Consider the following 25,410-nt stretch of genomic DNA (forward strand, 5'->3'; position numbering starts at 1 on the left):
AGCACCCCTGAGCCCAGTCATCCACCCAGCTAGAATAGGACCCAGAATTGCATTCTGCAGCTCCAACTCACATTCGTAAATTTTTTTTTATGGCAATGAAGCAGAGAAAAACTGAAGTAGGAACATCAGAAATGATTATCATTGCATTTTTAAGGTGAAACGCTACTGACGCTTTAAGGAAGCTATCCAAGCTCCAACAAGGAAGTGAGGGGTGAGGTATTTACTGATAGGGGAAGTGGGACAGTTTGGATTTGGAGGCTGACAGTGTTGAGTCTACTGAGGTTTTTCTAGAGTGTTCCAGGAGGAGTTAAAAGTTGGGAAGAAAAAAAAAAAATAAATAAAAATAAAAAAAAATAAAATAAAATAAAAAAAGTTGGGAAGAAATGGGGGATCCCTGGGTGGCGCAGCGGTTTGGCGCCTGCCTTTGGCCCAGGGCGCGATCCTGGAGACCCGGGATCGAATCCCACGTCGGGCTCCCGGTGCATGGAGCCTGCTTCTCCCTCTGCCTGTGTCTCTGCCTCTCTCTCTCTCTCTCTGTGACTATCATAAATAAATAAAAATTAAAAAAAAAAATTAAAAAAAAAAAAGTTGGGAAGAAATGCAAGCCTGACCTTAGGAGACTCCAGATTCACAGCACAAAGCGAGGGCAATAAAGATTCAAATACCCAAGACAATTTTGCACTTTTCGGAAAACTTTCACGCATTCATTCAACCAGCATTTCTTGAGTACCTAGTGTATGTTTAGCACTTTGACAATACCTGAAAATGTCAGTTCAACAAAAATGCACTTATGCTGGATGGTTACATGCAACTCCTTTTAAGACAAAAATAACATGCTTCTCACCAAGCAGAGGCCTCAGTTGCAGACAGGGACCAATACGTTCCTGATGGTCTCTCTCCAACTGGCTCTGTCTCCTCAGTTTGCATCTCTGGTAGGCGCAGGTGTGATGCTGCTCCTCATGGTGAAGGTGGGACGCTTTTTCAACGAACTGCCAAATGTAAGTAGAATTAATAAATAACTGAGTGAAGAAAGATCCGATCTCCAGATTGCATCCTGGTGGGGCATTCACCTTGTCCCCAGTGGTCACCCTGTCCTCCCATTCCTTTCCTTTAAAATAATAGCATCTACTTCACAGGATTGGGAGTTAAATAAGGTAACGTTTATAATATAGAGAGAATAGTGTTGCACTAATCATCAGTGCTCAAAAAATATTAGGTATTATAGTTACTATTCTCATTCTCATTAATCTTCTTTTTATTGCATAAGCTATAAAGTAAGTTTTATAAGTAGGGATTCAGTTAAAGATGACCAAAATAGACTTCAGATGCCAGAACGCCCCTCACCGACTCAGGCTTGGAAACTCATTCTGTATTCATGCCATCTGTTTTCCTAAGATGTTTCCAGAAGGCCTTGTTCTGCATTCATATGAACTCAATCCCCTATTACTGCCTCTCTGCCTTGTGATCAGTTTACATTAGAAAGCAGGCTCTCAAAGTTGAGTTTTAACTCTGTTCAGCTGAGACACCTCTATAGACTTATGTGCCATTCCTTCCCTTTGTGAGAGACTGATCACCTTGCATTTAGAGATGCCAGGTATGTTGATTATCGGCTGTAATCAATTTGTTCTTTGTTACAATACAGATCAAAGCTCAGTGGGTATAATTTCCTTTTAAATTTCTTTAATGTTCCTGTTAGCCACTTTTAGATAGTACGAAGGGAGGTGGGAGGAGGTTTCATGACTGGTGGAACAGCTTGGTTACACACTGAGGTGGCAATCCCTGAAGCCGGAGTGTTTGCCAATGTTATCCCCATCCTTTTGAACACCTCTCCCACCTGGTGAATATCAGGTTTCAGAAGAGCAGGACCACCTCAAGGCTCCTGCTGCCTTCAGCTCTTGTGATTCAGAGCTCTTGGAACTCTGCCCCAGAATCTATGCATAGAAGGTGGGATTAAGCTTGTATGTATCACACAAGCTGTCCTCTGATTCCCAGCAGAAGTCATCTCCAGAATTTAGCTTATTTAGCACCTTTGGTGCTATAATTCTTAGTGTCTATTTTAGGAGGGCCACTCACTAGTTTACTTTGAACAGTGATATTTTTTCTTTAGAAGAATCAGAATTTTTTAAAATTGCAAACAAAAATCTGTCAGAATTCACTAAGGGCACTCCTTTATTTTATATATATATATATATTTTTTTTTACACTCCTTTATTATAAATATGTTGGGGACAGAACAACGCTTGCTTTTGGCTCACCATGTTATGTCACATTATTTTTATAGCATCTAGTTAGGATGTTTCTGGGTGAGAAGATGTGAACACCATCTGATCAGTGGAATATCTGAATTGCTATAATAATGGGACTCTATGAATATTAAACTATGAATGATCCTTTCCTTCCTTGAGAGATTATGGATAGCTTGTGATAAAATTCTTATTGGAGAAATCAGTGGAGCATCCTGGCTAGGATCTCAACTGGTTAGAAAGGGTACCAACACATTTAAAAACAAAACGAGGGATCCCTGGGTGGCGCAGCGGTTTGGCGCCTGCCTTTGGCCCAGGGCGTGATCCTGGAGTCCCGGGATCGAATCCCACGTCGGGCTCCTGGTGCTTGGAGCCTGCTTCTCCCTCTGCCTGGGTCTCTGCCTCTCTCTCTCCTTCTCTGTATGTGATTATAGTAAATAAATAAATTTTTAAAAATTAAAAAAAAAAATAAAAACAAAACAAAACGAAACATAATACACAATAGTACCTTCACTATTGTTTCAATTTTGTGTGAAAAAATATATAGCAGGAACCAAAATGTTAACAATAGTTATCTCTTGGATGATAGAAATGATATATAAGTTAAAAAAATTTTTTTTAAGATTTATTTATGATAGACATAGAGAGAGAGAGAGAGGCAGAGACACAGGAGGAGGGAGAAGCAGGCTCCATGCTGGGAGCCCGAAGTGGGACTCGATCCTGGAGTCCCGGGATGGCGCCCTGGGCCAAAGGCAGGCGCTAAACCACTGAGCCACCCAGGGATCCCCCTATATATAAGTTTACTTCTTTCTTTATACATGGGCATATTTTACCTTAATGTTCAGAAAGGTAAAATTTTTATTATATATTGTTTTATGAAAAGATTTGTTTCCTCTTCATATTCCCTGTTCAAGCCAAAGATCTTGCAAAATCTCTATGAGATTGCGTTTTTTTTCCTTCCCACCACATCTCCCTGCAAATTGCAGAACACTTAGAGATTCTTGACTGAGAAGAAGATGAAGATGGGAAAGAAGTGATTTCTGCTGACTTCATCTTTGCCCTTCCCTCCTCTGCTGACCTACTGAGTCCACTGGTCACTGAGTAACCTCAGAAAACCAGAGTAAGCTTGGACCCAACCATCCCTGGTAATAGGATCAGTTCTAATTCCCAGTCAGAGCATACAGTAGAGAGATGGCTAGGAAAAGGCTAAGAAATGTTAAGCTAGTGCAGGGACTTCATGAAAACAAGAAAGTGTTTCTTCAAGTAGGTTAGATTTTGCTTTGAGGTCCTGATGATTTTTACATTTCTGAGTGGCATGGCTGACTTGTGTGTGTGTGTGTGTGTGTGTGTGTGTGTGTGTGTGATTCCTTTGTGAAGATTTGGGAGTTTTATCCCTGAAGGGAAAATGAAGTAGGGTTTACCTTTATCCCATAGGCTGTGCTGGCTGGTATTATTCTGAGCAACATCCTACCGTACCTTGAAATCATTTACAACCTACCCAGTCTGTGGAGGCAGAACCAATATGATTGTGTAAGTATAGATGCCCTTGCTGAGATAGGGGAAGACAGAAAGGAATATTGGAAAGAGGGGATGAGAACAAACAAAAGAGATCAGGGTAAAGATCACTAGAAATTCTTTGATAACTAGTACTCTTTAAAAAAAAAAAAAGGTAGTCAAGGTTGTTGGTACATGGAGATACTGAGACCTCATCCCAGAGGAATGAAAAAATTAAATAAAAAGGAGTTAGTGGCTAGAGTTAGATGCAAATCTACTAAAAAGGGTTTGTCATACATGACATAGTTGAATGACTTTTATTCCAGTTAGTGTGAACATATTCCAGGATAGGAGGCACAAATCGTACTAAAAGAAGGCAGTATCTTGCCAGGCAGAATAACCTGTGGAGCACCCTTTCCGTCCAGAGTATATAACTGGGGACATAGAGGGGAAAGAGCAAAAAGATGAGGAACATAATATAATGAGAGGAGATGGACCCAGTAGAGGCAAAGAGACATGAAAGGGGATAGTTTTTGGATCCAGGTCCCTAAAGAGCTAAGAGAAGATGTGGTACAGTACACCAGTGCCACTTCTAGTCTCAGTAGGAGGGGTAGCATTTCCAACAGGATCAGATTGAAGGGGGGAAAGTTAATGCAGATACTAACAAGTAGCAGGTGAAGGGGTAAGTGAATATATAAGTGAGTTTCAGCCTATCTGCTCTGTGAAGATGAGTCAGGTCATCTGCTGAGACTGATGGAGAAGGTAGTGGGGTAAGGGCCTGGAAAGGTTGCTAAAGGTTCACCATAACCAAGCTAGGCCTCAAAATAGCAACTACCGTTCATTGGGTGAGTGTTCTGGGTTGCTTTAGGATGAGTATTTTTAATCTTAACAGAGCCTATAAAGTAGATATTGTCATCCTTATTTTGCACCTGAGGTTTCAAGAGAGAATTGAAGAGAGAAATGACCAAGGATGCCTACAAGAATTGCTAGACAGACTTGGAGCCCAATTATTTATGATGGTGTCAGTCCATATGGCCATAGAATTTGTAAATTCTAGGCATTGGGAGGGAGGGGGAGGGGGAAGGTGAGCTGAGAGATAGAACTGGTGATTTTCTCAATTCTGCTTGTTGTCATGGTCTTCCCCTGCCTTTCTTCCTCTTTTCCATAAGATCATTTGGTTGGTGACATTCACATCTGCCATCTTCCTGGGACTGGATGTTGGACTACTTGTTTCAATAGCTTTTGCCTTCTTCATCATCACTGTTCGGTCACACAGGTACTTTGTCTCAGGTAATAGGAGGTTGGCCACGGTGAGATAAGGCAACTATGACCTAAAAGCAAATACCTTTCCTTTCAGAACTAAGATTCTCCTCCTGGGTCAGATCCCTAACACTAACATTTATAGAAGCTTCAATGACTATCGGGAGGTAAGATTCCAAATAAGTCCATTCCTTTGCTGAGAGGATGAGCAGGCCCAGGCTCGATGCTTAGTTTTTCTATAAAATCCCTTTGCTGTTGTTGGCTGCACTACAGATACACATCTGCAAAAGCAGGGAAAGTGAAGCAGGAAGGCAGAGGTGGGTGACTTAAGTAGGTTGACCCGTAGAGTACAGTAGCCAGTTAAGGATCATATTAGGGGGAGGGAGGCTAAGAAAAAGAAAGAACAAATAGAGGGGGAAGAAGAAAGCAGGAAAAGCAGGGGGTGAAAATGAGAGCAAAGAACTTGCTAATTCTGGCCTCTTATAAGAAGGAATACAGATTCTCCTGGGATTCTAGAGATTCTTTTTTTTTCTCACTCCATAAAAGAGCTGAGAAATTGCCCTTCCCTTTACATTTTGTCTTGCAGGTTACAAACCTTCCTGGTCTGAAAATCTTCCAGTGCTGCAACTCCATCACATTTGTCAATGTTGATCACCTAAAGCACAAGCTGTTGAAAGAGGTAATGGCTTCCTTCCCTGCCTTTCTCCACCTGCTCCCCTCCCTGCTGCCCTGCCCCCCGCTCCCTCCCTACCCCCCCATTCCCTCCCCCAGGTGCCCCTCTCTCTCCCCACTCACCATCTGTGTGAGACCTCTCTTATATTTCTCAGGTCGAAATGGTAAGGGTGCCTCTTAAAGAAGAAGAAATGTTCCGCCTATTTAATCAAAGTGAAGAAGGCTCACAGGAAGAAAGGATTTGTCAGTGTTTCTGCAACTGTGACGAGCTAGAGCCACCACCCAGGGTTAGAGATGTCTTTTTCGTTCTGCATAACTTTCTCCACATTTTATAAGGAAGTACACTAGTCATTTAAAAAGAAGAAGTGAAGAAAGAAAATCAAAACTCCCTTAGGGACTTTGACTCTTTAAGTGGGCTCTGAGTAATTGAAAGTCAAAGATTTCTACCCGAGATTTAGATCTTGACCCCCTTCTAAGTAGGTAGGAGGAGATGTTTGAGTCCCTACTCCATGGCCAGTGACTCATCCGAGCACAAAGAGTACACTTTCCCTATTGAGATCGACAGTAATAGCCTAGTTATGCCTATTTCCCTGACTTTTACATGCCTGGCTTTAGGTTTCTGAAAATAAGTGACTTAAAGATTATTTTCTAGGAGCACTTGGTTGGTTCAGTTACTTAAGCATCCCACTCTTGATTCCAGCTCAGGTCATGATCTCAGCATTGTGGGATCGAGCCCTGTGTCAAGCTCTAAGCTGGGTGTGGAGCCTGCTTGGGATTCTCTCCCTCTCTCTCTGCTCTTCACACCGCCCCCCCCACCACCACCACCCCCTGCCAAAAAAAGATTACTTCTAATTCCAACCAGGACAGCAGAGTCAAGTTGGCTGGGGTTCTTTTTTTTTTTTTTTTTTTTTAAAGATTTTATTTATTTATTCTTGAGAGATAGAAGGAGTTGGCTGGGGTTCTTAAGGATGTGCCAGGGTCTCCTGATGTCTGCCTGTGACCAAAGAAATGATGATGGGAGTGGAGGGTAGATAAGCACAGATGTAAATTTTATACCATTTGAAGGGTATTTTAGGATGAATTACAAAGTGTTCATTATTTTCTAATTGGATTTGATCTAAATTAATTCCCTTCATCTAATAGTTATTTCTTTTCCACACAGCTCATTTCTAGCATTGGAGACTTTCACTCAGTCTATACCTATACCCTGGAGGAGCACTTCTATTTACACACACACACACACACACACACACACACTTATTCCCCCAACACAAAATCCTCCTGTCCCCCTACTCATGCAGGCACTTGCAAACACCAGGCACCCACTCTCACTCCCATATATCCTAATGGAGCATAAATTCTACTGAACTCCCTAAGAACACCAACTTCCCTTCACAGTTGCAGAAACACTGAACAGAATTAACACTCTAACTTTTGTTTTGTATCCACACTGCACTGAGCATCATAGAGGGTGTTTACAGGACATCAGCAAAAACACTTTAGAGTAGAATAGGATCACCTAGTATTTTTTTTAAAGATTTTATTTATTTATTCATGAGAGACAGAGAGACAGAGAGAGAGAGAGAGAGAGAGAGAGAGAGGCAGAGGGAGAAGCAGACTCCATGCAGGGACCCTGACATGGGACTTGATCCTGGGCCTCCAGCATCAGGCCCTGGGCTGAAGGTGGCACTAAACCACTGAGCCACCCGGGCTGCCCCACTGAGCTTCTACTCTGAACCCAGAACTGAGAAAGGAAAATGAATTTTAATGATCTCTGTCCTCAGGTAGTTCTTTTTCCTTTTCTTGTTTTCTTTCTTTTTTATTGTGGTAAAAAACATATAACATAAAATTTAACATCTCAACCGTTTTTAAGTGTACAGTTCAGTAGTTAAATATATTCACATTTTTGTGCAACCATTACTCTACAGATTTTCTTCATCTTGCAAAACTGGAGCTCTGTCCCCACTAAACAACAGCTCCCCATTTCCTTTTCATCCCAGACCCTGGCTACCACCATTCTCCCTTCTGTCTCTTATGAATTTGCCTATTCCAGATCCCTCATTAACTAGAATCCTATACTATTTATCTTTTTTAACTGGCTTACTTCGCTTAGCATAATGTCCTCAAGGTTCTTCCAAGTTGTTCTTTTTTAAAAATGTTTTTTTTCGTGGAAATTTTGAAGATAAGCAAAAGTAGAGACAAGTATATTGAGTATATAGAGATATACCCACCATCTACTTCAAGATTTATCAACTCGTGGTCAACTTATTTTTTTTTTTATAACTCATGGTCAATTTTGTTTCATCTCTATGCCTACCCATGTATAGCCCCTCAAAATCACAGAATTATTTTGAATCAATTCATAGAATTTTATTTTATTTTAAAGATTTTATTTTTAAGTTATCTCTACACCCAACATGGGGCTTGAACTCATAACCCTGAGATCAAGAGTCACATGCTCCATCAACTGAGCCAGTCAGGGGCACCAATTCATGGAATTTTAAATCAAACTAGGGAGATTCTGGGACTCCAGGATCATGCCCTGAGCCGAAGCAGATGCGCTTAACTGCTGAGCCACCCAGGCATCCCTGAGCATTCACATCTTGCAAGCCATTGTATTCCTGGCACTGGGTGCTGTCCTTATGCTATGGCAGGCACCCTAGGTCTATTAGGATGAAAGAAGCAAAAGGTAAAAAACTGCCTTGCTCCAGTAATTTCTGTCTTCTTAAAGAAGGCTGATGAAGGATGGAGGGGTTGAGAAAGGGACCAGTGGAAGAAACACTTCAAACACCATATTAGGAGGTGCTGGAGACAAATTAGAACCCAGGGATGAGGGGAGAGAATAAGTCAAAGGTGATTTTAAGTCTGGCTCACAGGACAATGGAAACATCACTGGTACATAGAGGGAAGTTGGAATGAAGATGCTAGTGAATGTGGCTTCAGTCATGACCTCAAAGGGACAGTGAGTTATCCAAGCAACATCCAAGCACTAGTCCATGGGAGCTTTCCTGCAAGGGAGGGAGATGAATCCGTAGACAGAAATGGCATAGTTGCAAGTACCTGTAGCCCTCCTCTGAGCCTCCTCATGGTCCTCCCCTTACTTTTTTTGTCCCAGATTGTCTACACGGACAGATTTGAAAGTAGACGGGACCATGACTCTTCCTCCATTAACCTGATCCGCTGCTCACGTTTTGAGAGCATGAACATGAGCCAGTCCATTTCCGATGACCAAGGACCATACACCCTATCTTCAATGCCTCACAGAAATCACGGTCAAAACTACGAGGACATGGACAAAGCTTGGCTTTCTAATAACCCCTCTAGAAACAACTCGATGCCACTGCCTGGCACTGCTGAAAACCAGGAGAGGAGGAGATCATTCCTTCCCCACTCAGATAGCTCTCTTCTACCCAGCATCCACACCATTATCCTGGATTTCTCCATGGTACATTTTGTGGATTCACGGGCTTCGGTGTCGTTAAGACAAGTAAGTACCGAGGAGGCTTTCACAAGGGCTCTGATGCCCTCCTACCTGTGCCCCCGCCTGCCCCGATCATGATTGAGTCCTGTCAGCCACTAATCAGCTGCTGTGTGACTCCGGGGCCACCAGAAATCTGGCCACTAAAGTCAGTTTAAGGTCAACCAGAGTAAAAAGGAAACAAACCACCCTGATTTATTGAACTGGGGTTAGTTCTCTAAGCATGGCAGATTATTTCTCAGAAACTCAAAAACAGGACATTTTAATACCATGGAGGCAGCAATCTGTGCCACACACCCAGCAACTCCCAGTATATCCTAGGAGTTCACTGCAGATCTTTTCAAGGAACAGGTCTGAATACTACAGAAAAAAAAACATGCCAAGAAACCTCCACTATGCAGCTGCTCTGAGGTAGACATTGCAAAATGCACTGAGAGGTGAGGACATGTGGTAAGATGACGCTGCAAGCCTGGGGCTTCCTAGTCCAGGCCCTGTAGGATCTCCCCAGATCTCTCCTCACTGCCTGCATCTTTGGATAAAAAGGGCAGGGACAACTGTTCCTTTCACAGCTGTGTCCCTGAGTCCTGGCTTCTCTCCAACTCTCTGGTTTCTCAGTTTTAATTCCTCTCATTCTTACACAGTGTGGACAGACAGTTAGATGCACAACTAACCATATTGGCTTTATTGTTAATGCCTTGTAACTACAATATCCACTTTTCAGCCAGCTTATCTCCCTTTACAGCTCTCTGTCTCACTCTTGTTCCTGTTGATGATGGCTCAGGTTTAAATAACCTGAACACTCACTCCCCAGATCTGGATGCATCCACCTTTTTTTTTTTTTTTTTTTTTGAGATCTACTCTTTTGCTTGATTTTCCTTCTTTTATCCTCTGATCCTATCTTATCAAACGTTCTTACTCCTAAAGAAATATGATTCTCTTTTAAGTGAGTCCAGCCCCTGTTTGGTCTTAGGCAACAGGAAACTTCTCATAGCAGAAAGAACTCTGCTTGGCCGTCTGTGGATGTGTGCACTGTCCTGGCTTTGCTACTGTTGGCCATCCATCTGACCCAAGATGGTTTTGTAAATTTTACTGGGTCTTCATTTCCTCATCTAAAAATTAAGAGGCTTGAAAGAGGTTAATGTTAAAGGCTCTTCAATCTACGACATCTTTTTTCTCTATCCCATTTTGAGATTCCATTATACTTGATTATGTCTTAACTTTGGGGCTTTTCCATCAGTTTTCACTGCTGGGCTGTGTTCTCTTCTCCCACTCTTGTACACTAGTTACCACTTCAGATTTCATTAAACTTACATTATCAAATGCCTACTACATGCCAGACCGTGTTGGACACATTCATATACACTCTCTCATTTAATTCTCCCAATATCCTGAGAGGTAAGCCATATTTCATCTGAAGAGTTCTAGGCTCACAGCTAATAAGTGGCCTGTCCAGCATGGGAACTCAAAGCGTTCAGCTTTATACCACTCTTCTCTCTGCTCTGAAGTACACTTGTGCTGTCCTGTCCTCTCCTTTCTCTTTCCTCTTCCCTGCCTTTTTTGCGGAGGCACCATATGTTCTAGTCCTTGGCATAACCTATCCACACCTGGCCTACATTGATGACTTTCAGCTCCAGCCCCAACATGAAGGCAATGTAGACACTTTACTTGACAGCCTTTGGAAATTCATGGTACACTTTCTCACCTTAAAGATACAGGTTTCTTCATTCCTTCTATAATCATTCTTTACTGCCTTATAGGAGGAAATCATTATTTTTTGTTTACTTCATCATTGAAAATTTAAATTTGCCAAGAAAAATCCCAAAAGTCATTCTTTAAAAAAAAAAAAAAAAAGAGGGAGAAGGAGAGGCAGAGGGAGAGAAAGAATCTCAAGCAGACTCCCTGCTGAGCTTGGAGCCCAATGCAGGGCACAAGATCAAACCTGAGATCATGACCTGAGCTGAAATCAAGAGTCGGATACTTAACTGACTGAGCCCCCCAGATGCCCACCAGCAGTCATTCTTATTAGAGACAATCACTCAATATAAGCTTCTCCCTAATTCATAGAATGTCACTCATGTTGTTTGTCATTTAGAGTATGTCCACAGTGTCTCTTTATGAAATGACTTTATGATTTACTGTATGATCAAGAATGGTTTTCTTGTTTCTTCTTGGTAGTGAAAGAAGTAGAGTCTGTTTTTTTGTGTCTTTTGATATTTTAACAGTGCTCAGGGTTGGAGTCCAATCAATCCAAGAGTATTAAGGTTAATACGAACTTTAAGAGTTATTGCTCTAGAGCACATATATTGGCTGAAGTAAACTTGAAATCAGTATCTGATATTTAGTAACCTGATACTAATAAATACCTGATGTTTCACTAAAGTCAAATGCAATTTTGCAGAGCAGTTCTGAATATGAGTCTCAGGATTCCTGAATTCCATCCTCTACTATGTCATTTGACCATCTCTGGGCCATATTTTGTTTGTTTTGTTTTTCCTCCTCTGCTCAGTGAACTCCAGAGAGAAGGAGGTCATACGCATACACTAAGCAATAATACCATGATATGGCTGTTCTTGAGGGCTATCCAGTGTGTTCCCATCACATCTGTACCTGTCTCTCTCTGAGTGCTATCTTCAGGAGCATTATCTCTTTACATGAACTGTTTCCCACCTGAGACCATGGGCAACACTCCGTCTCACTCCCCACCCTCCATGAGAACATCTGATTCTTTTTCGTATTCCCAGCACTTTAGATATTTCCTGGCATATGGAAATCCACTCATCAAAAGTTTATAGAGCTAAATTGGAATGCAGAGGTACATATACTCCAGACAAGTGAATGACCAAAGGGGTATTAAAACTTAGATAATTAGAAGGATCTTTCCTAGTGAGTGTGAAGATCACTAATACTGGTTTACTCTCTCCTCACAGATGTGCAATGCTTTCAAAAATGCCAACATTTTGGTACTCATTTCAGGGTGTCATTGTGAGTATCCTTTACCCTATGAGAGTGCTGTTTGCACCCTGTGTGCTCTCCCCAGGTGTCTGACCCTGTGTATGTTCTGGGTTTGGTTTGTAGCTTCTGTGGTCAGGGCATTTGAGAGGAATGATTTCTTTGACACTGGCATCACCAAGGCCCAGCTGTTCCTCACCCTCCACGACGCTGTGCTGTTTGCCTTGTCAAGGAAGTTTCCAGAGTCATCCGAGTTAAGCATGGACGAATCTGAGACAGTGATACAGGAAACCTTCTCAGAAACAGACAAGGTTGGATGATGTGAAGCATCATGGGGGGGGGGGGTGAGCAGGGGGAGATATCTGGTTAACTAGAGATGAGAATGTCCAGAAAAGGTTTTTGAGTATGGCTGTGCCAGACTTTGGGATGTTGGAGTGCTCCCTTAGCAGAGGGTAAATAGCAGTAGAACTGAGTCCCATGTTCCCCATACTGTCATGGTATCTGGACCCCATTCAGGACCCTTTCCCAACTGAAGAGAGTGTTACCCAACCCAGCAGAGGTCTCAAGGATCCTTTTACAGCAAGCTTGGTTAGTGCCAGTGCCATCCCAATTACTGAATATTTTAAATATCTCCCCTAGCTATACCTTTAGAATCCATCCCTACACCACCCTTGACATGAATAATAGAACTGATGAACTAGCAGAGGTAAAGACTTGCCAATCTAACACTCTGTCTCTTATCTCCATCGGGAATAATATAAGATTTACTCAACCTGACCAAAGCCAGAACTTTTAACCATTTATTAACACTAAATAAAGACTTTGGGCCTACTTCAGTGTTTTTTTTTTTTTAAGATTTTATTTATTTATTCATGAGAGACACAGAGACAGAGAGAGAGGCAGAGACACAGGCAGACGGAGAAGCAGGCTCCATCCGTGCAGGGAGCCTGAGTGGGACTTGATTCTGGGTCTCCAGGATCATGCCCTGGGCTGAAGCTGGCGCCAAACCACTGAGCCACCTGGGCTGCCCTATTTCAATGTTTTTAAATCAGTGTCTAGGGGATCCCTGGGTGGCTCAGTGGTTTAGCGCCTGCCTTTGGTCCAGGGCACTAATCCTGGAGTCCCGGGATTGAGTCCCGCGTTGGGTTCCCAGCATAGCATGGAACCTGCTTCTCTCTCTCTCTCTATCATGAATAAATAAAATCTTAAAAAAAAAATCAGTGTCTATAAAGGTTAAAGATATCCCCTTGTCTTATCACAAAGCAAGGGAAATTAAAATACAGATGGACACCAAATATTATCTAATGACTAGAAAATGTTTTTTATTAAACCCCTGACTCTTTGACTTAATTCATTTTAATAATGTTTGAATTTTCTATGACAAGAGAAGTATTACCAGAGTAATAAGTCTTTTTGAACACTTTAAAAAGTAAAAGCTATCCAAGCTTGTAAAACATGGCCTTTTTATTTCTTGTTCTTTTAAGTAAACTCTATGCCAATGTGGGATTTAAACTCACAACCTCGGGATCCCTGGGTGGCGCAGCGGTTTGGCGCCTGCCTTTGGCCCGGGGCGCGATCCTGGAGACCCGGGATCGAATCCCACATCAGGCTCCCGGTGCATGGAGCCTGCTTCTCCCTCCGCCTGTGTCTCTGCCTCTCTCTCTCTCTGTGACTATCATAAATAAATAAAAATTAAAAAATTTATTAAAAAAAATAAAATAAAATAAACTCACAACCTCAATATCAAGAGTCACATCCTCCACAGAGTGTGTCAGCCAGGCACCCCACTTTCTTTTTCTTTTAAACAATTTTTTTTTTAATTTTTATTTATTTATGATAGTCACAGAGAGAGAGAGAGGCAGAGACACAGGCAGAGGGAGAAGGCAGGCTCCATGCACCGGGAACCTGATGTGGGATTCGATCCAGGGTCTCCAGGATCGCGCCCTGGGCCAAAGGCAGGCGCCAAACCGCTGCGCCACCCAGGGATCCCTCTTTTTCTTTTTAAAGTAATGGATTTCCCTGGCTTACTGAGAATTCTCACAGGTTATGTGCCTCTTTTTATCCAGAACTTTTTCCTGAATGGACATATTCTTTCTATTTTGCTCTATACTCCACTCCCATCTGTAAGATCATAGAAACACAAAATCTTTCAGTTGGATGAAACCTTGGTTTCTCAGGTTCATCCCTACCTAGAGCAATAATTCTCTTAACAACATTTCTGACCAGAGGTCCTCCTGCTTATGCTTGGTGATTTCCTGTCGTTCTCAAACTTTAGTATGCATCAGAATCACCAAAATATGCTTTTAAAACAGACTACTGGGCCCCTCTGTGCCCCATATCTCCTGAATTTCTGATTCAATAGGGTTGGTGTAGGGCCTGAGAATTTGCATTGCTAGCAAGTACTGAGTAATGCTGATACTACTGCTGTAGAACCCACACTTTGAGAACTACTATCTTAGAGATTCAATGTCCATCTTTCACTATCAAAGTCTAACATACCTGGTAATCTTTGGGTGTGTGCCAGACATTGTATTTAGAAAATGTTTATAAAAATAATTTGAGGCCCAGGATGATATTTTTCTTCTGGAAAAAAATTTATTGTTTTGTCAAGTACCTAGAGGCACTAGGAATCCAAAAATAACTGACCTGATTTTATGACTTGAGGTGTTCTAGGCCATCCAGATGACCCACAGTCCAGCCACAGTCTGTGGGAAGGCATGCCACAGGCTCCCCCTTGGCAGGCCCTGGAATGCAATTTTGGCAACCCTTAAGGTCTAAAAGGTGTCAAAAGCACTGTTCTGCATATATGTGTCACTTCAAGATCATCAAATACCTTCACAAAAGTGGTCCCAAATGCCAGACTCACCTCTATAGATTTTTCACCTTTTCCAAATCTTGGCCTGGTAGATCTTCATGATCTTGTTAGCTTTATAGTGTGTTCAAGCAGAAGTCTTAAAATATTTTACCCAGCTCTTGTGGCTGTCCTCAGTAGGAGGTCTGAATTATGTAGTCTGCCTTTACTATAAGTGGAATTTTCTCTATTTTATTTATAATGATGATATACTTGGCAGATTTGCTTTACATATTACATTGTCTTTCCTATATTAGCCTTTTCTTATTTTCCATTTGCCTTTTGTTTAGAATGTCATTCTCAGGAAGTAAATTAATCATTTATATTTTCTTCTAGATTTTTATGTTTAAGTGTTTATATATTATACTCTTTAATCTAGTTAGAATGTATTTCAGTATATGGTGTTAAAGAGTAATCTTTATTTTTTATCTGTACAGCTAACCATTCTGAGCTAACTCATTTATTTTTTTTTAAGATTTTATTTATTTATTCATGAGAGACAGAGAGAGAGAGGCAGAGACACAGGCAGAGGGAGAAGGAGGCTCCATGCAGGGAGCCCGATATGGGACTCAATCCTGGGACTCCAGGATCACGCCTTGGGCTGAAGGCAGGCACTAAACTGCTGAGCCACCCAGGGATCATCCTCTTCCAAACTTTTAAATCTTTTTTCAGGACCCTACCTCCCCCAAAAAAGAATCCCATTGGAATTCTCATTAGAACTGCATTAAAAATATAAAATAATTTGACAATCTATATCCTTACAATATTTGTTCTTCCTATATGGGAACATGGGCTGTCTTTACATTTATTTAGTCTGTTTAAATGTTGCATTCATAGTAAGGTTTTGTGGTTTTATTTATATAGACAAATCCTAAATACTTCATACTTTGTTTTATACTTTTATTGCTTTTTAAGATGAACATTCTTTTTCATTATATTTTCTACCTGGCAATTGCTAGCCCATAGGAAACCTATTGATGTGTATTATTTAGCCAACTTTGTGGTCCTTTTATTAGATCTAAGAGGTTTCATTGTTAATTCTCTTGTGTTTTCTAGCTAGAAAACTATTTTCTGGAAGTAATATAAATACCTTATTTTCCAGTTGTCAAAATTCTTATTTCAGTATCATATATTATGGCATTAGCTAGATCTCCCAGAACAATTTCAGTTATAGTACGCTGTCTTGTCTTACTCCCGAATTTTATGAGAAAAACTTCTTGTGTATCTCTATTAAGGATAATGGTTAACAGTTGGGTTAAGATAGACATTATATTTACTCTGTTTTTAAAAAGTACTTTTCTGGTTTACTAACATTCTTATTAGGACTTATATTAAGACTGGATATTGAATATGTCAAAAAACTTTTCTGGCATTTAAGCTAGGGGACTGAAGAGAGGAAAAAGTTCTACTTTGGATGTATTAAACTCAAGATGCCTGTTAAACATCCAAGTGGAGATGTCAGAATGAAAATGGGTATATGAGCGAGCAGATAAGGGGAAGGATTATAGCCAAAAAAATCACTGGCACATAGATGATGATGAAAATTATGAGACTAAATAAAATTGCCTATGGAAGGAGTATAGGTGCAGTAGAGAAGTTCCCAGAATTGAGGCCTGGGTCTTGCCAACATTTAGAAGTCCAAAAGAAGTAGAGGAGACAACAAATAGACCAGAAAGGAGCAACCAGAAAGGAAGGAGGGAAAGCAAAGAATATCGTGTGGTGGAAGAGAAAAACTTATTTCAGGAGAGGTGAAAGTTGTGAATTCTGTGGAATGCTGCTGTAAAGCTGATTCACCAAGCTTTACTGTGGGGCTTGCTATGGGGGGCATCTGCTATGTGGTGCATCTGCTATGTGACATACTCAATGTCTGGTACTGGGGATATCTAAAGGCAGGCACTACCTCAAGGAGCTTAAGACGAATAGGGGAAATAAGTGTGTAAATAAATGAGGTAATACATTGTTGGCGCTATGATAGAGGTGTGAGTGAGGTATAGTTGAAACACAAAGGAAGCTATGATCCTGGTTGGTCATCTTTGATCTGAATTTGGAATATGAATAAGTGTATATGGACAAGATGGAGAAGGACAAGCCAGGGACAGGGAGCAGCATGAGCAAAGGTAAGCAAAGTCTGACATCTTTGGTTAACTTAAGGCTGGAGCAAAGGGTGAGGACTACAGATGTGGATAAAGCTAAAGATGGCAACAGGCTAGGTCACAAAGGGCTTTCTGTGTCCTACCAAAATTACACTGGGGGTTGGGAAGACAAGTAAGATCAAGAAGACAGGTTGTTTCAGGATGCTGCCAAGACCACTGCAGTTTTAATGGTTGACCATAAAATCCAGGCTAGCTAGAAAAGCCAAAGAAATCACAAGTTATGGATTGATAGAGCCTGAAGAATAGTGAGTAAACAAGGAACAGGAGGGTACAAAGATGAAAAGCAGATATAAGCCAGAAATAGTTTCAACTTTACCAGGAACATATGATTTCTTATATCTTAAGTCCTATTGTATTCTGAGAGTCCTTGACTGTTCAAAAGTTAAATTTAATTGGAAATTTTAACCCATCTAATTGTGTGTATTTTAGAATGAAGAGTCAGAACATAAAATGAGCAGCGGTCTTCTAGAAGTCTCCAAAAACATAAATCCAGATTACACCATGATGCAGAGACCAATAACAGAGGAGGACTTGGAGCTAGACCTGGAGCTGGAGCCCACACTGGAGTCAGAACAAGAAACTGGGCTAGATCTAGATCTAGACCTGGATCATGAGATGGAGCCTGAGTCAGAGCTAGAGCTAGAGCCTGAACCAGAGCTAGAGCCTAGATTGGAGATGGAGCCTGAGTCTGAGTCCATGCCCAGACCAAGGGCTCAGACTTTTCCTCGGCAGCAGTACTGGCCTCTGTATCAGTCTATGCCTCCTGGCTCCCCAAGTCAGGCTCGGCCTAGGACACAGTCATTGGAGAGGAGGCATCAGGGTCTGAATTCATATTCACCCAAGGGCAATAACACTTAGGAAATGAACTGGGAGTAATAAGGAGTAAGATTCCCTTGGCAAATCCTCCTTCCCTTCCCAATGGCTTCACTTGGTCAGAAGACCTAGACGAATTACAAACTAGCAATCCTTGTTTTGGGACTCCTCTACCTGCTGGGTTCAGCACTGGGATCTTACTCCCAGATCACAATGCTAAATACCAAGAATTATCTCTGAATTCCCTACCTAGGCTTACCTTATTTCACCTTCAGCAGATATTCTAGTGAAAGATTTTCTTCTTTGCACTCCCCATACTTCTGAGGATATTGTCCAACCATCTCTAACTTACTCCTCTCATCTCTGTTTCCCTTTCTCCAAAGAGATGAGGTTCAAATAAAATATATAACTCTTGTTATATTTGGACCCCTCCTGCATCTTTTCCCTTCTCTGTATTCTGTATTCCTAAGGAAATGTTGGGTGGGAGAAATTCCAGAAGTGGGTGGACATGGTGAAGAAGAGATGAGCAAGAAAAGGAAAACCCAGATAGCATTTGTATTTTATATGCAAGGTATCTTCACTGTGCTGATGGTAGAAATAGGGGGAAAAAAAGTAGGTTAAGCTAGACCAGCCTATGAGGCTTGTAGCACAAGGAATTGTTAGGCTGAAAACACTTTTGCCATCACTCCAAGGTCAGGATCTTACCCTACCACTGTTTCAGAAGACCAGTCAGCTATACCAATTGATGAGAATGTTAGCTCTATAGAGCTCTCTTTGGTATTCATATTCACATTCACCACTGCTGCTTTCTTACAAGTTTTTAACATACAAGCAGTCTAGAATCTTTATTCTTAGTGGACCAAACTTAATGTCTGTGACAGACATAACCTCTTAGAAACTGAAAAAGTCCATCATTACTAGTTTGGTCCAAATCCATAGAAAAAAATCCCACTTTCCTATTTAAAAATTCTAGTATTAAGCTGTAAGCAAAAGAGAAATATGGGCCCCTGGGCAAAGATACATGTAATCCTGAATTTTATTTTCCACTCAATAAACAAGATTCCTAAAAATAAATAAATAAACACGATTCCTCTTGTTTGGGTACTAAATTTCTCTCATATGTTGGTGAAATTCTTGTTAAAATATAGGTGTCTCCTATCACAGAGATGACATGTGCAATCACTCATTCTACATACATCTACTAAGCATCTGCTCCATGTACACCTTAAACTGGGGGGTAGATAGAACAATATTAGCCCTACTTTAAATGCATACACTGCAATTCAGATAAGTTTTGTAATTAGCTCAAGGTCATAAACAACTGTACCCTAGGGACACCTGGGTGGCACAGGTTGTGATACTGGGATCCAGAACTGAGTCCTTCATTAGGCCCCTTCAGGGAGCCTGCTTCTCCCTCTGCCTATGTCTCTGCCTGTCTCTCTCTGTGTCTCTCATGAATGAATAAATACAATCTTTAAAAAAAAAAACCAACAACTGTAACCTAAAAGAGGTGGGAACACACATCACAAGCTTCATCTGTTCATGTTTGCTCAATACATTATTGAACTACTACCATATGCCAGGTACTGTCCCAGGTGCTGAAGATACAAAATGAACAGAATAGATGACAAAATTATAAATTGTGATAAGTACCTTGAAGGTAAAATACAGGAAAATCTGAGGGCATACATCAGGAAGGTCTGAACTTATCTTGGGTGTCAAGGAAGTCCTCCTTATGGCAATGACCTACGACCTGGCACCTGAAGAATGAGTAGGAGTTAAACTAAACCAAGCTCCAATGACTACTAGGAGGGCAGAGCCAAATGGGGAACCAAGGGTGGTGACCATGGGGAAATACAAAAGCTAGGCACCCAGGAACACAGCCTGATGAAGCCTAATGGTAATTGCTATGGCACCAAGGACTTAACCAGAAACTGGGTCAAACTCTGAATTGTCAAGGCAGTGACAGGCCAGAAATTTGTCAAGACCAAGAAAATATTTCACACAAAACAGGAGACTAGGGATCCCTGGGTGGCGCAGCGGTTTGGCGCCTGCCTTTGGCCCAGGGCGCGATCCTGGAGACCCGGGATCGAATCCCACATCAGGCTCCCGGTGCATGGAGCCTGCTTCTCCCTCCGCCTGTGTCTCTGCCTCTCTCTCTCTCTCTGTGACTATCATAAATAAATAAAAAAATTAAAAAAAAAAAACAGGAGACTAGAAAATACATGGAGAGCCTAGTTTCTGTGGGCTGCTGAACTCTCACACCAGCTGCCTTGTATTGCCACATTTCCATCAGAGGAAGGTCTTTAAACATGAAATCAACAGCTTCTGGCACTTGGGCAGCAAGTGGTAGAGTTTAGACTCTCTTTCTGCTGCAACTTCAACATAGCCAAATCTTGGCTTTGGTGCATGACCTCAGAAAGACCTAACTAGGTGCTTGGATTACCATCTATCTTTAACATCCAGCCTTTCCCAAAGTAGTAAGATAAAAATGGTTAATTGATTATAAAAAGTACAGCATTAAAAGAAAATGTAAACTCAACAATTCAAAGGTTGAGTCTTTTTCCAAAATGCAAATCACCTGAAATTCTAAGACATTTCAAACCTTATAAATTACTATGGTTTGTTTTCTTAGTTTGCTTTTCCTAGCCTGGTCATCATTGCAGCTTTTATCTTCAGTGAGAGACTAGAGAAAAATGCTAAAGACTGAAAAGCTAGTACAGACTGGATCTGAAAGTGTGCCTTAGCACAAATTTTTCTCCGTTACTGAAAAAAAAATACCTCAAAACAGTTACATTAAATATGGAGTGGGGTATGATTTTTATTTTTATTTTTTTAATTTTTATTTATTTATGATAGTCACAGAGAGAGAGAGAGAGGCAGAGACACAGGCAGAGGGAGAAGCAGGCTCCATGCACCGGGAGCCCGACGTGGGATTCGATCCCGGGTCTCCAGGATCGCGCCCCGGGCCAAAGGCAAGCGCCAAACCAGTGCGCCACCCAGGGATCCCTGATTTTTATTTTTTTAAACAGACTACCTATTGAGGAGGGAGCCTGACATGGAGCTCAATCCCAGGAACCCAAGATCATGGCCTGAACTGAAGGTTGACACTAACTGGGCCACTCAGGTGCTCCCTCACCCTTTTTTTAAGCAGACTGCCTGCTGAGCAGGGAGCCCCGACACAAGTGGGATTCAATTTTTTTTTTAAGCATGAGGTGTGATTTCTAAATGTGAAAAACTAAGTGGAATCACTAGACCTACAAGGTAAGTCTGGGGTAGCCCGGGTGGCTCAACAGTTTAGTGCCACCTTCAGCCCAGGGCGTGATCCCAGAGAGCCGGGATGGAGTCCCACATCAGGCTCCCTGCATGGAGCCTGCTTCTCCCTCTGCCTGTGTCTCTGCCTCTCTCTGTGTGTCTCTCATGAATAAATAAATAAAACCTTGGGGATCCCTGGGTGGCTCAGTGGATTAGCGCCTGTCTTTGGCCCAAGGCGTAATCTTAGAGTCCCGGGACCGAATCCCGTGTTAGGCTCCGGGTATGGAGCCTGCTTCTCCCTCTGCCTGTGTCTCTGCCTCTCTCTCTCTCTCTCTCTCGTGAATAAATAAATAAAATCTAAAAAAAAAATAAAAAAATAAAAAATAAAACCTTAAAAAAAAAGAAAGAAAGAAAGAAAGAAGAAAAAAAAAAGAAAAGAAAGAAAGAAGAAAGGTAAATCTGGAAAAGAAACCGGTCAAAAGAAACTAGGTAGCTGTGTCTAAATATGTTAAATATCATAAAGCCTAGTGAATTGTACAGGAAGTCTCACCCATATCTGACTTAGATGATATTTAGATGAGACTTTGGACTTAGACCTTTGAGTTGATGACATGAGAAGGACATGAATTTTGGGGGCGGAAGCAGAATGTTATGGTCTGAATGTATCCTCTCAAAATCATGTGTTTAAATCTTTTTTTTTTTTTTTTTAAGATTTCATCTATGTATTCATGAGAGACAGGCAGAGACATAAGCAGAGGGAGAACCAGGCTCCCCTCCGGGAGCCCAGTGGGGGACTTGATCCCAGGACCACGCCCCGAGCAGAAGGCAGACGCCCAACCACTGAGCCACCCAGGCATTCCCATACGTTTAAATCTTAACCCCCAAGGTGGTGGTTGTAGAGGGTGGGGCCATTGGGAGGTGATTAGATCACCCTAATAATTGTTAATAGGATTAGTGTCCTTATAAAAAGAGGCCTCAGGGGATCCCTGGGTGGCTCAGCGGTTTAGCACCTGCCTTTGGCCCAGGGCGCGATCCTGGAGTCCTGGAATCGAGTCCCGCGTCGGGCTCCGGAGCCTGCTTCTCCTTCCTCCTGTGTCTCTGCCTCTCTCTCTCTCTCTCTCTATCATAAATAAATAAATAATTCTTTAAATAAAAATCATAAATAAATAAATAAATAAATAAATAAATAAATAAATAGAGGCCTCAGAGAGATTCCCTCCTACTTTCCACCACCATCTCCCTTCCACAACAAGAAGAGGGCCATCTATGAATCAGGAAGTGGGTTCTCACCAGACACCAAATCTGCCAGCACTCTGGTCTTGGACCTCCTAGCCTCCAGAACTAGAAGAAAAATTTCTGTTGTTTATAAACTGGCAGTTTGTGGTACTTTGTTATAACTACCCAAATAGATGAAACACCATGGCATGAGGATAAAAGAATGAATAAAGTATGATTTCTGCCTCAAGGAGCTCCCAAACTACAAACAGTCATTGTGGGAGGGAGTGTCATGAACTCCTAAATGAAAAGATGATGATGAGAGGTAAAGTAGTATGGAAATAGAGATGACAGGAGGGGTTAGAAAGAATACAGATCAAATAAAACTATTGAGAAGAGATGACATTTGAGCTGGGCATTAAGAATATGTAGGAACTGGCAACTATACTTCAATTAAAATTTTTCTTTGAGGGCCACCTGGGTGGCTCAGTCAGCTAGGCCTCTGACTCTTGGTTTTGGCTCAGGTCATAATCTCATGGGTTGTGGGATTGAGCCCCAAGATGGGCTCAATACACAGCACGGAGTCTGCTTGTCCCCCCTCTTTCTGCCCCTTCCCCTTCATAAATAAATATATATTTTTTTAAATAAGGGGTTTTTATGAAAAAAGAATATATAAGAACTATGTGATAAAAGAAGTACACAGTATAACCTATGAAATAATCTTGCCAAAAATATTAAACCTGAATCTTATCAATACTGCAGATCTAACTACCAGATTATAGGAAATACAGGGGACAGAGGAATATGTTAAATGATACAAAGTAGAGTCAATCAGTGGAATCCAAAAAACTCAACAGGGCAATTGAGCCAGTTTTTTCAACAAATAAATTGAAAAACAAAAAGAAGAATGGAAAATATATAATTTCAGAGTCTTAAGGATGGAATATGTGGACCTTGTTCAAACCTCAATTTGAACTAATTGGAAAAGAACATGAGACAAAGTCCACTAAAGGAAGGCGACTTTAATAAGCATACAAAAGATCTTGCCCTTGAGACATTTGAAGTCAGAGGTGGGCTGAGTCTAAGTAAATCCACAACACAACTCAGTTTCTGATACAATTAGGATGATCAGTCCCTCACTTTTTTGCCTAATAAGTATGTATCATATGTGGGAAGAAATAACATTGACTTCAGTCTCTTTTTTACACAACTTCCAACATATAGTTTTTAAAAACCACAAGGAATTTGAAGAAGTAGGGAAAATGTCTGACAATTAAGGGAAAAAAGGTATAGAGATGCCTAAGTAACTCAGTCAGTTAAGTATCTGACTATTGATCTCAGCTCAGGTCTTGATCTCAGGGTTGTAAGTTCAAGCCCTGCATTAGACTTTATGCTGGGCATAGAACATACAAGAAAGAGAGAAAGAAAGAGAAGAAAGAAAGAAAGAAAGAAAGAAAGAAAGAAAGAAAGAAAGAAAGAAGAAGAGAAGAGAGAGAGAGAGAAAGAAAGAAAGAAAGAAAGAAAGAAAGAAAGAAAGAAAGAAAGAAAGAAAAAAGAAAGAAAGAAGAAAGAAAGTGTATACAATAGAAGCAATCCCACAGATGACCCAGGTGTCATAGTTAGCAGTAAAAGACTTCAAAATAACTATTATATTTAAGAAAGTGGAGTAAAATATGGACAAAATGAATGAAAAAATGAGTAATTTCAAAAGAGAATTATAATTGACAGAAAAAGAATCAAATGGACATTCTAAGACTGGAAAATGAACATTCATTGGACATGCTTAACAACAGACTGGACACAGCACAAGATAGGACTATATCACTCAAAGACAATGAACATAAGATATTCAGGATGAAGTACATAAAGAAAAACAAGGTAAGGGATCCCTGGGTGGCGCAGCGGTTTGGCGCCTGCCTTTGGCCCAGGGCGCGATCCTGGAGCCCCGGGATCGAATCCCACGTCGGGCTCCCGGTGCGTGGAGCCTGCTTCTCCCTCTGCCTGTGTCTCTGCCTCTCTCTCTCTCTCTCTCTCTCTGTGACTATCATAAATAAATAAAAATTTAAAAAAAAAAAAAAAGAAAAACAAGGTAAAAACAAGAGAGAGCATTCAAGACATGTAACACATAATCAAATGACCTAATGTATGTGTTTTTGGAGTCCAAGAAAGAGAGAAGAGAATGGGGGAAATAATATTTGAAGATATAATGACTGAGAATTTGCCAAAACATGAAAGATAGCAAACTCAAAGATTCAAGAAGTTTAGCAAACCCTAAGCAAAATAAAAAGAAAACCAAGCACAGGTATATCATAGTCAAATTGCTGAAAACCAAAGATAAAGTCTTAAAAGCAGTTAGAAAAAAAGGCACGTATTTGCAGAAGAACAATAACAATACTTACTGATGACTTTATTTTTTAAAATATTTTAATTATTTACTCATGAGAAACAGAGAGAGAGGCAGAGACACAGGCAGAGGGAGAAGCAGGCTCCATGCAGGGAGCCCGACGCGATCCCTGATACCAGACTGGATCCCAGGAATCCAGGATCACACCCTGGGCTGAAGGCGGCGCTAAACAGCTGAGCCACGCAGGGATCCCCTACTGCTGACTTTTTAACAAAACCTATGGGGAGCCAGAAGACTAAAGAGTAACATCTTTTAAGTTCTGAAAGAAATGAAAAATCTGCAGACCTAAAATTCTGTACCCAGTGAAAATATCCTCTGAAAATAAAGATGAAATAAAGATTTTATTAGACAAAGAAATTGACAGAGTTCATTACCTACAGGTTCACTCTACAAGAAGTCTTAGAGAAAGTTCTTCAGGCTGGGGCACCTGACTGGCTCAGTTGGTAGAGCTTGCAACTCTTGATCTCAGGGTCACGAGTTCCAAAGCCACTGCTGCGTGTAAAGATTACTTAAAAATAAGATCTTAAAAGAGAGAGAGAATGTGCTTTAGGATGAATGAAAATTACTGCAGGGGGAAGCTCAGAACTATAAAAAAGGAATGAAGAGCATTGGAAGGGCTAAAT

At 41.1% G+C, this 25,410-nt stretch overlaps 1 protein-coding gene across 7 annotated transcripts in view; it reads left to right on the forward strand.

The window, feature by feature from the left end:
* Positions 1-18,971, forward strand: part of SLC26A8 (solute carrier family 26 member 8) — an 84,234-nt gene extending 65,263 nt beyond the window's left edge. For 5 of the 7 annotated variants that reach the window (XM_041760009.1, XM_041759969.1, XM_041759990.1 and 2 more), the window contains 10 exons: positions 921-998; positions 3,678-3,773; positions 4,907-5,013; positions 5,095-5,164; positions 5,584-5,676; positions 5,825-5,956; positions 8,785-9,156; positions 12,075-12,129; positions 12,223-12,407; positions 17,530-18,971. In XM_041760009.1, the coding sequence (XP_041615943.1) occupies positions 921-998; positions 3,678-3,773; positions 4,907-5,013; positions 5,095-5,164; positions 5,584-5,676; positions 5,825-5,956; positions 8,785-9,156; positions 12,075-12,129; positions 12,223-12,407; positions 17,530-17,958 (1,617 nt within the window). In that variant the 3' untranslated portion in view covers positions 17,959-18,971. The remainder of the gene's footprint in view (positions 1-920; positions 999-3,677; positions 3,774-4,906; positions 5,014-5,094; positions 5,165-5,583; positions 5,677-5,824; positions 5,957-8,784; positions 9,157-12,074; positions 12,130-12,222; positions 12,408-17,529) is intronic. The other 2 variants (XM_041759994.1, XM_041759977.1) reach the window with 2 other exon arrangements.
* The last annotated feature ends 6,439 nt before the right edge of the window (positions 18,972-25,410 follow it).

The sequence above is a fragment of the Vulpes lagopus genome, chromosome 1 (genome assembly GCF_018345385.1).
Source record: "Vulpes lagopus strain Blue_001 chromosome 1, ASM1834538v1, whole genome shotgun sequence".
NCBI lineage: Eukaryota > Metazoa > Chordata > Mammalia > Carnivora > Canidae > Vulpes > Vulpes lagopus.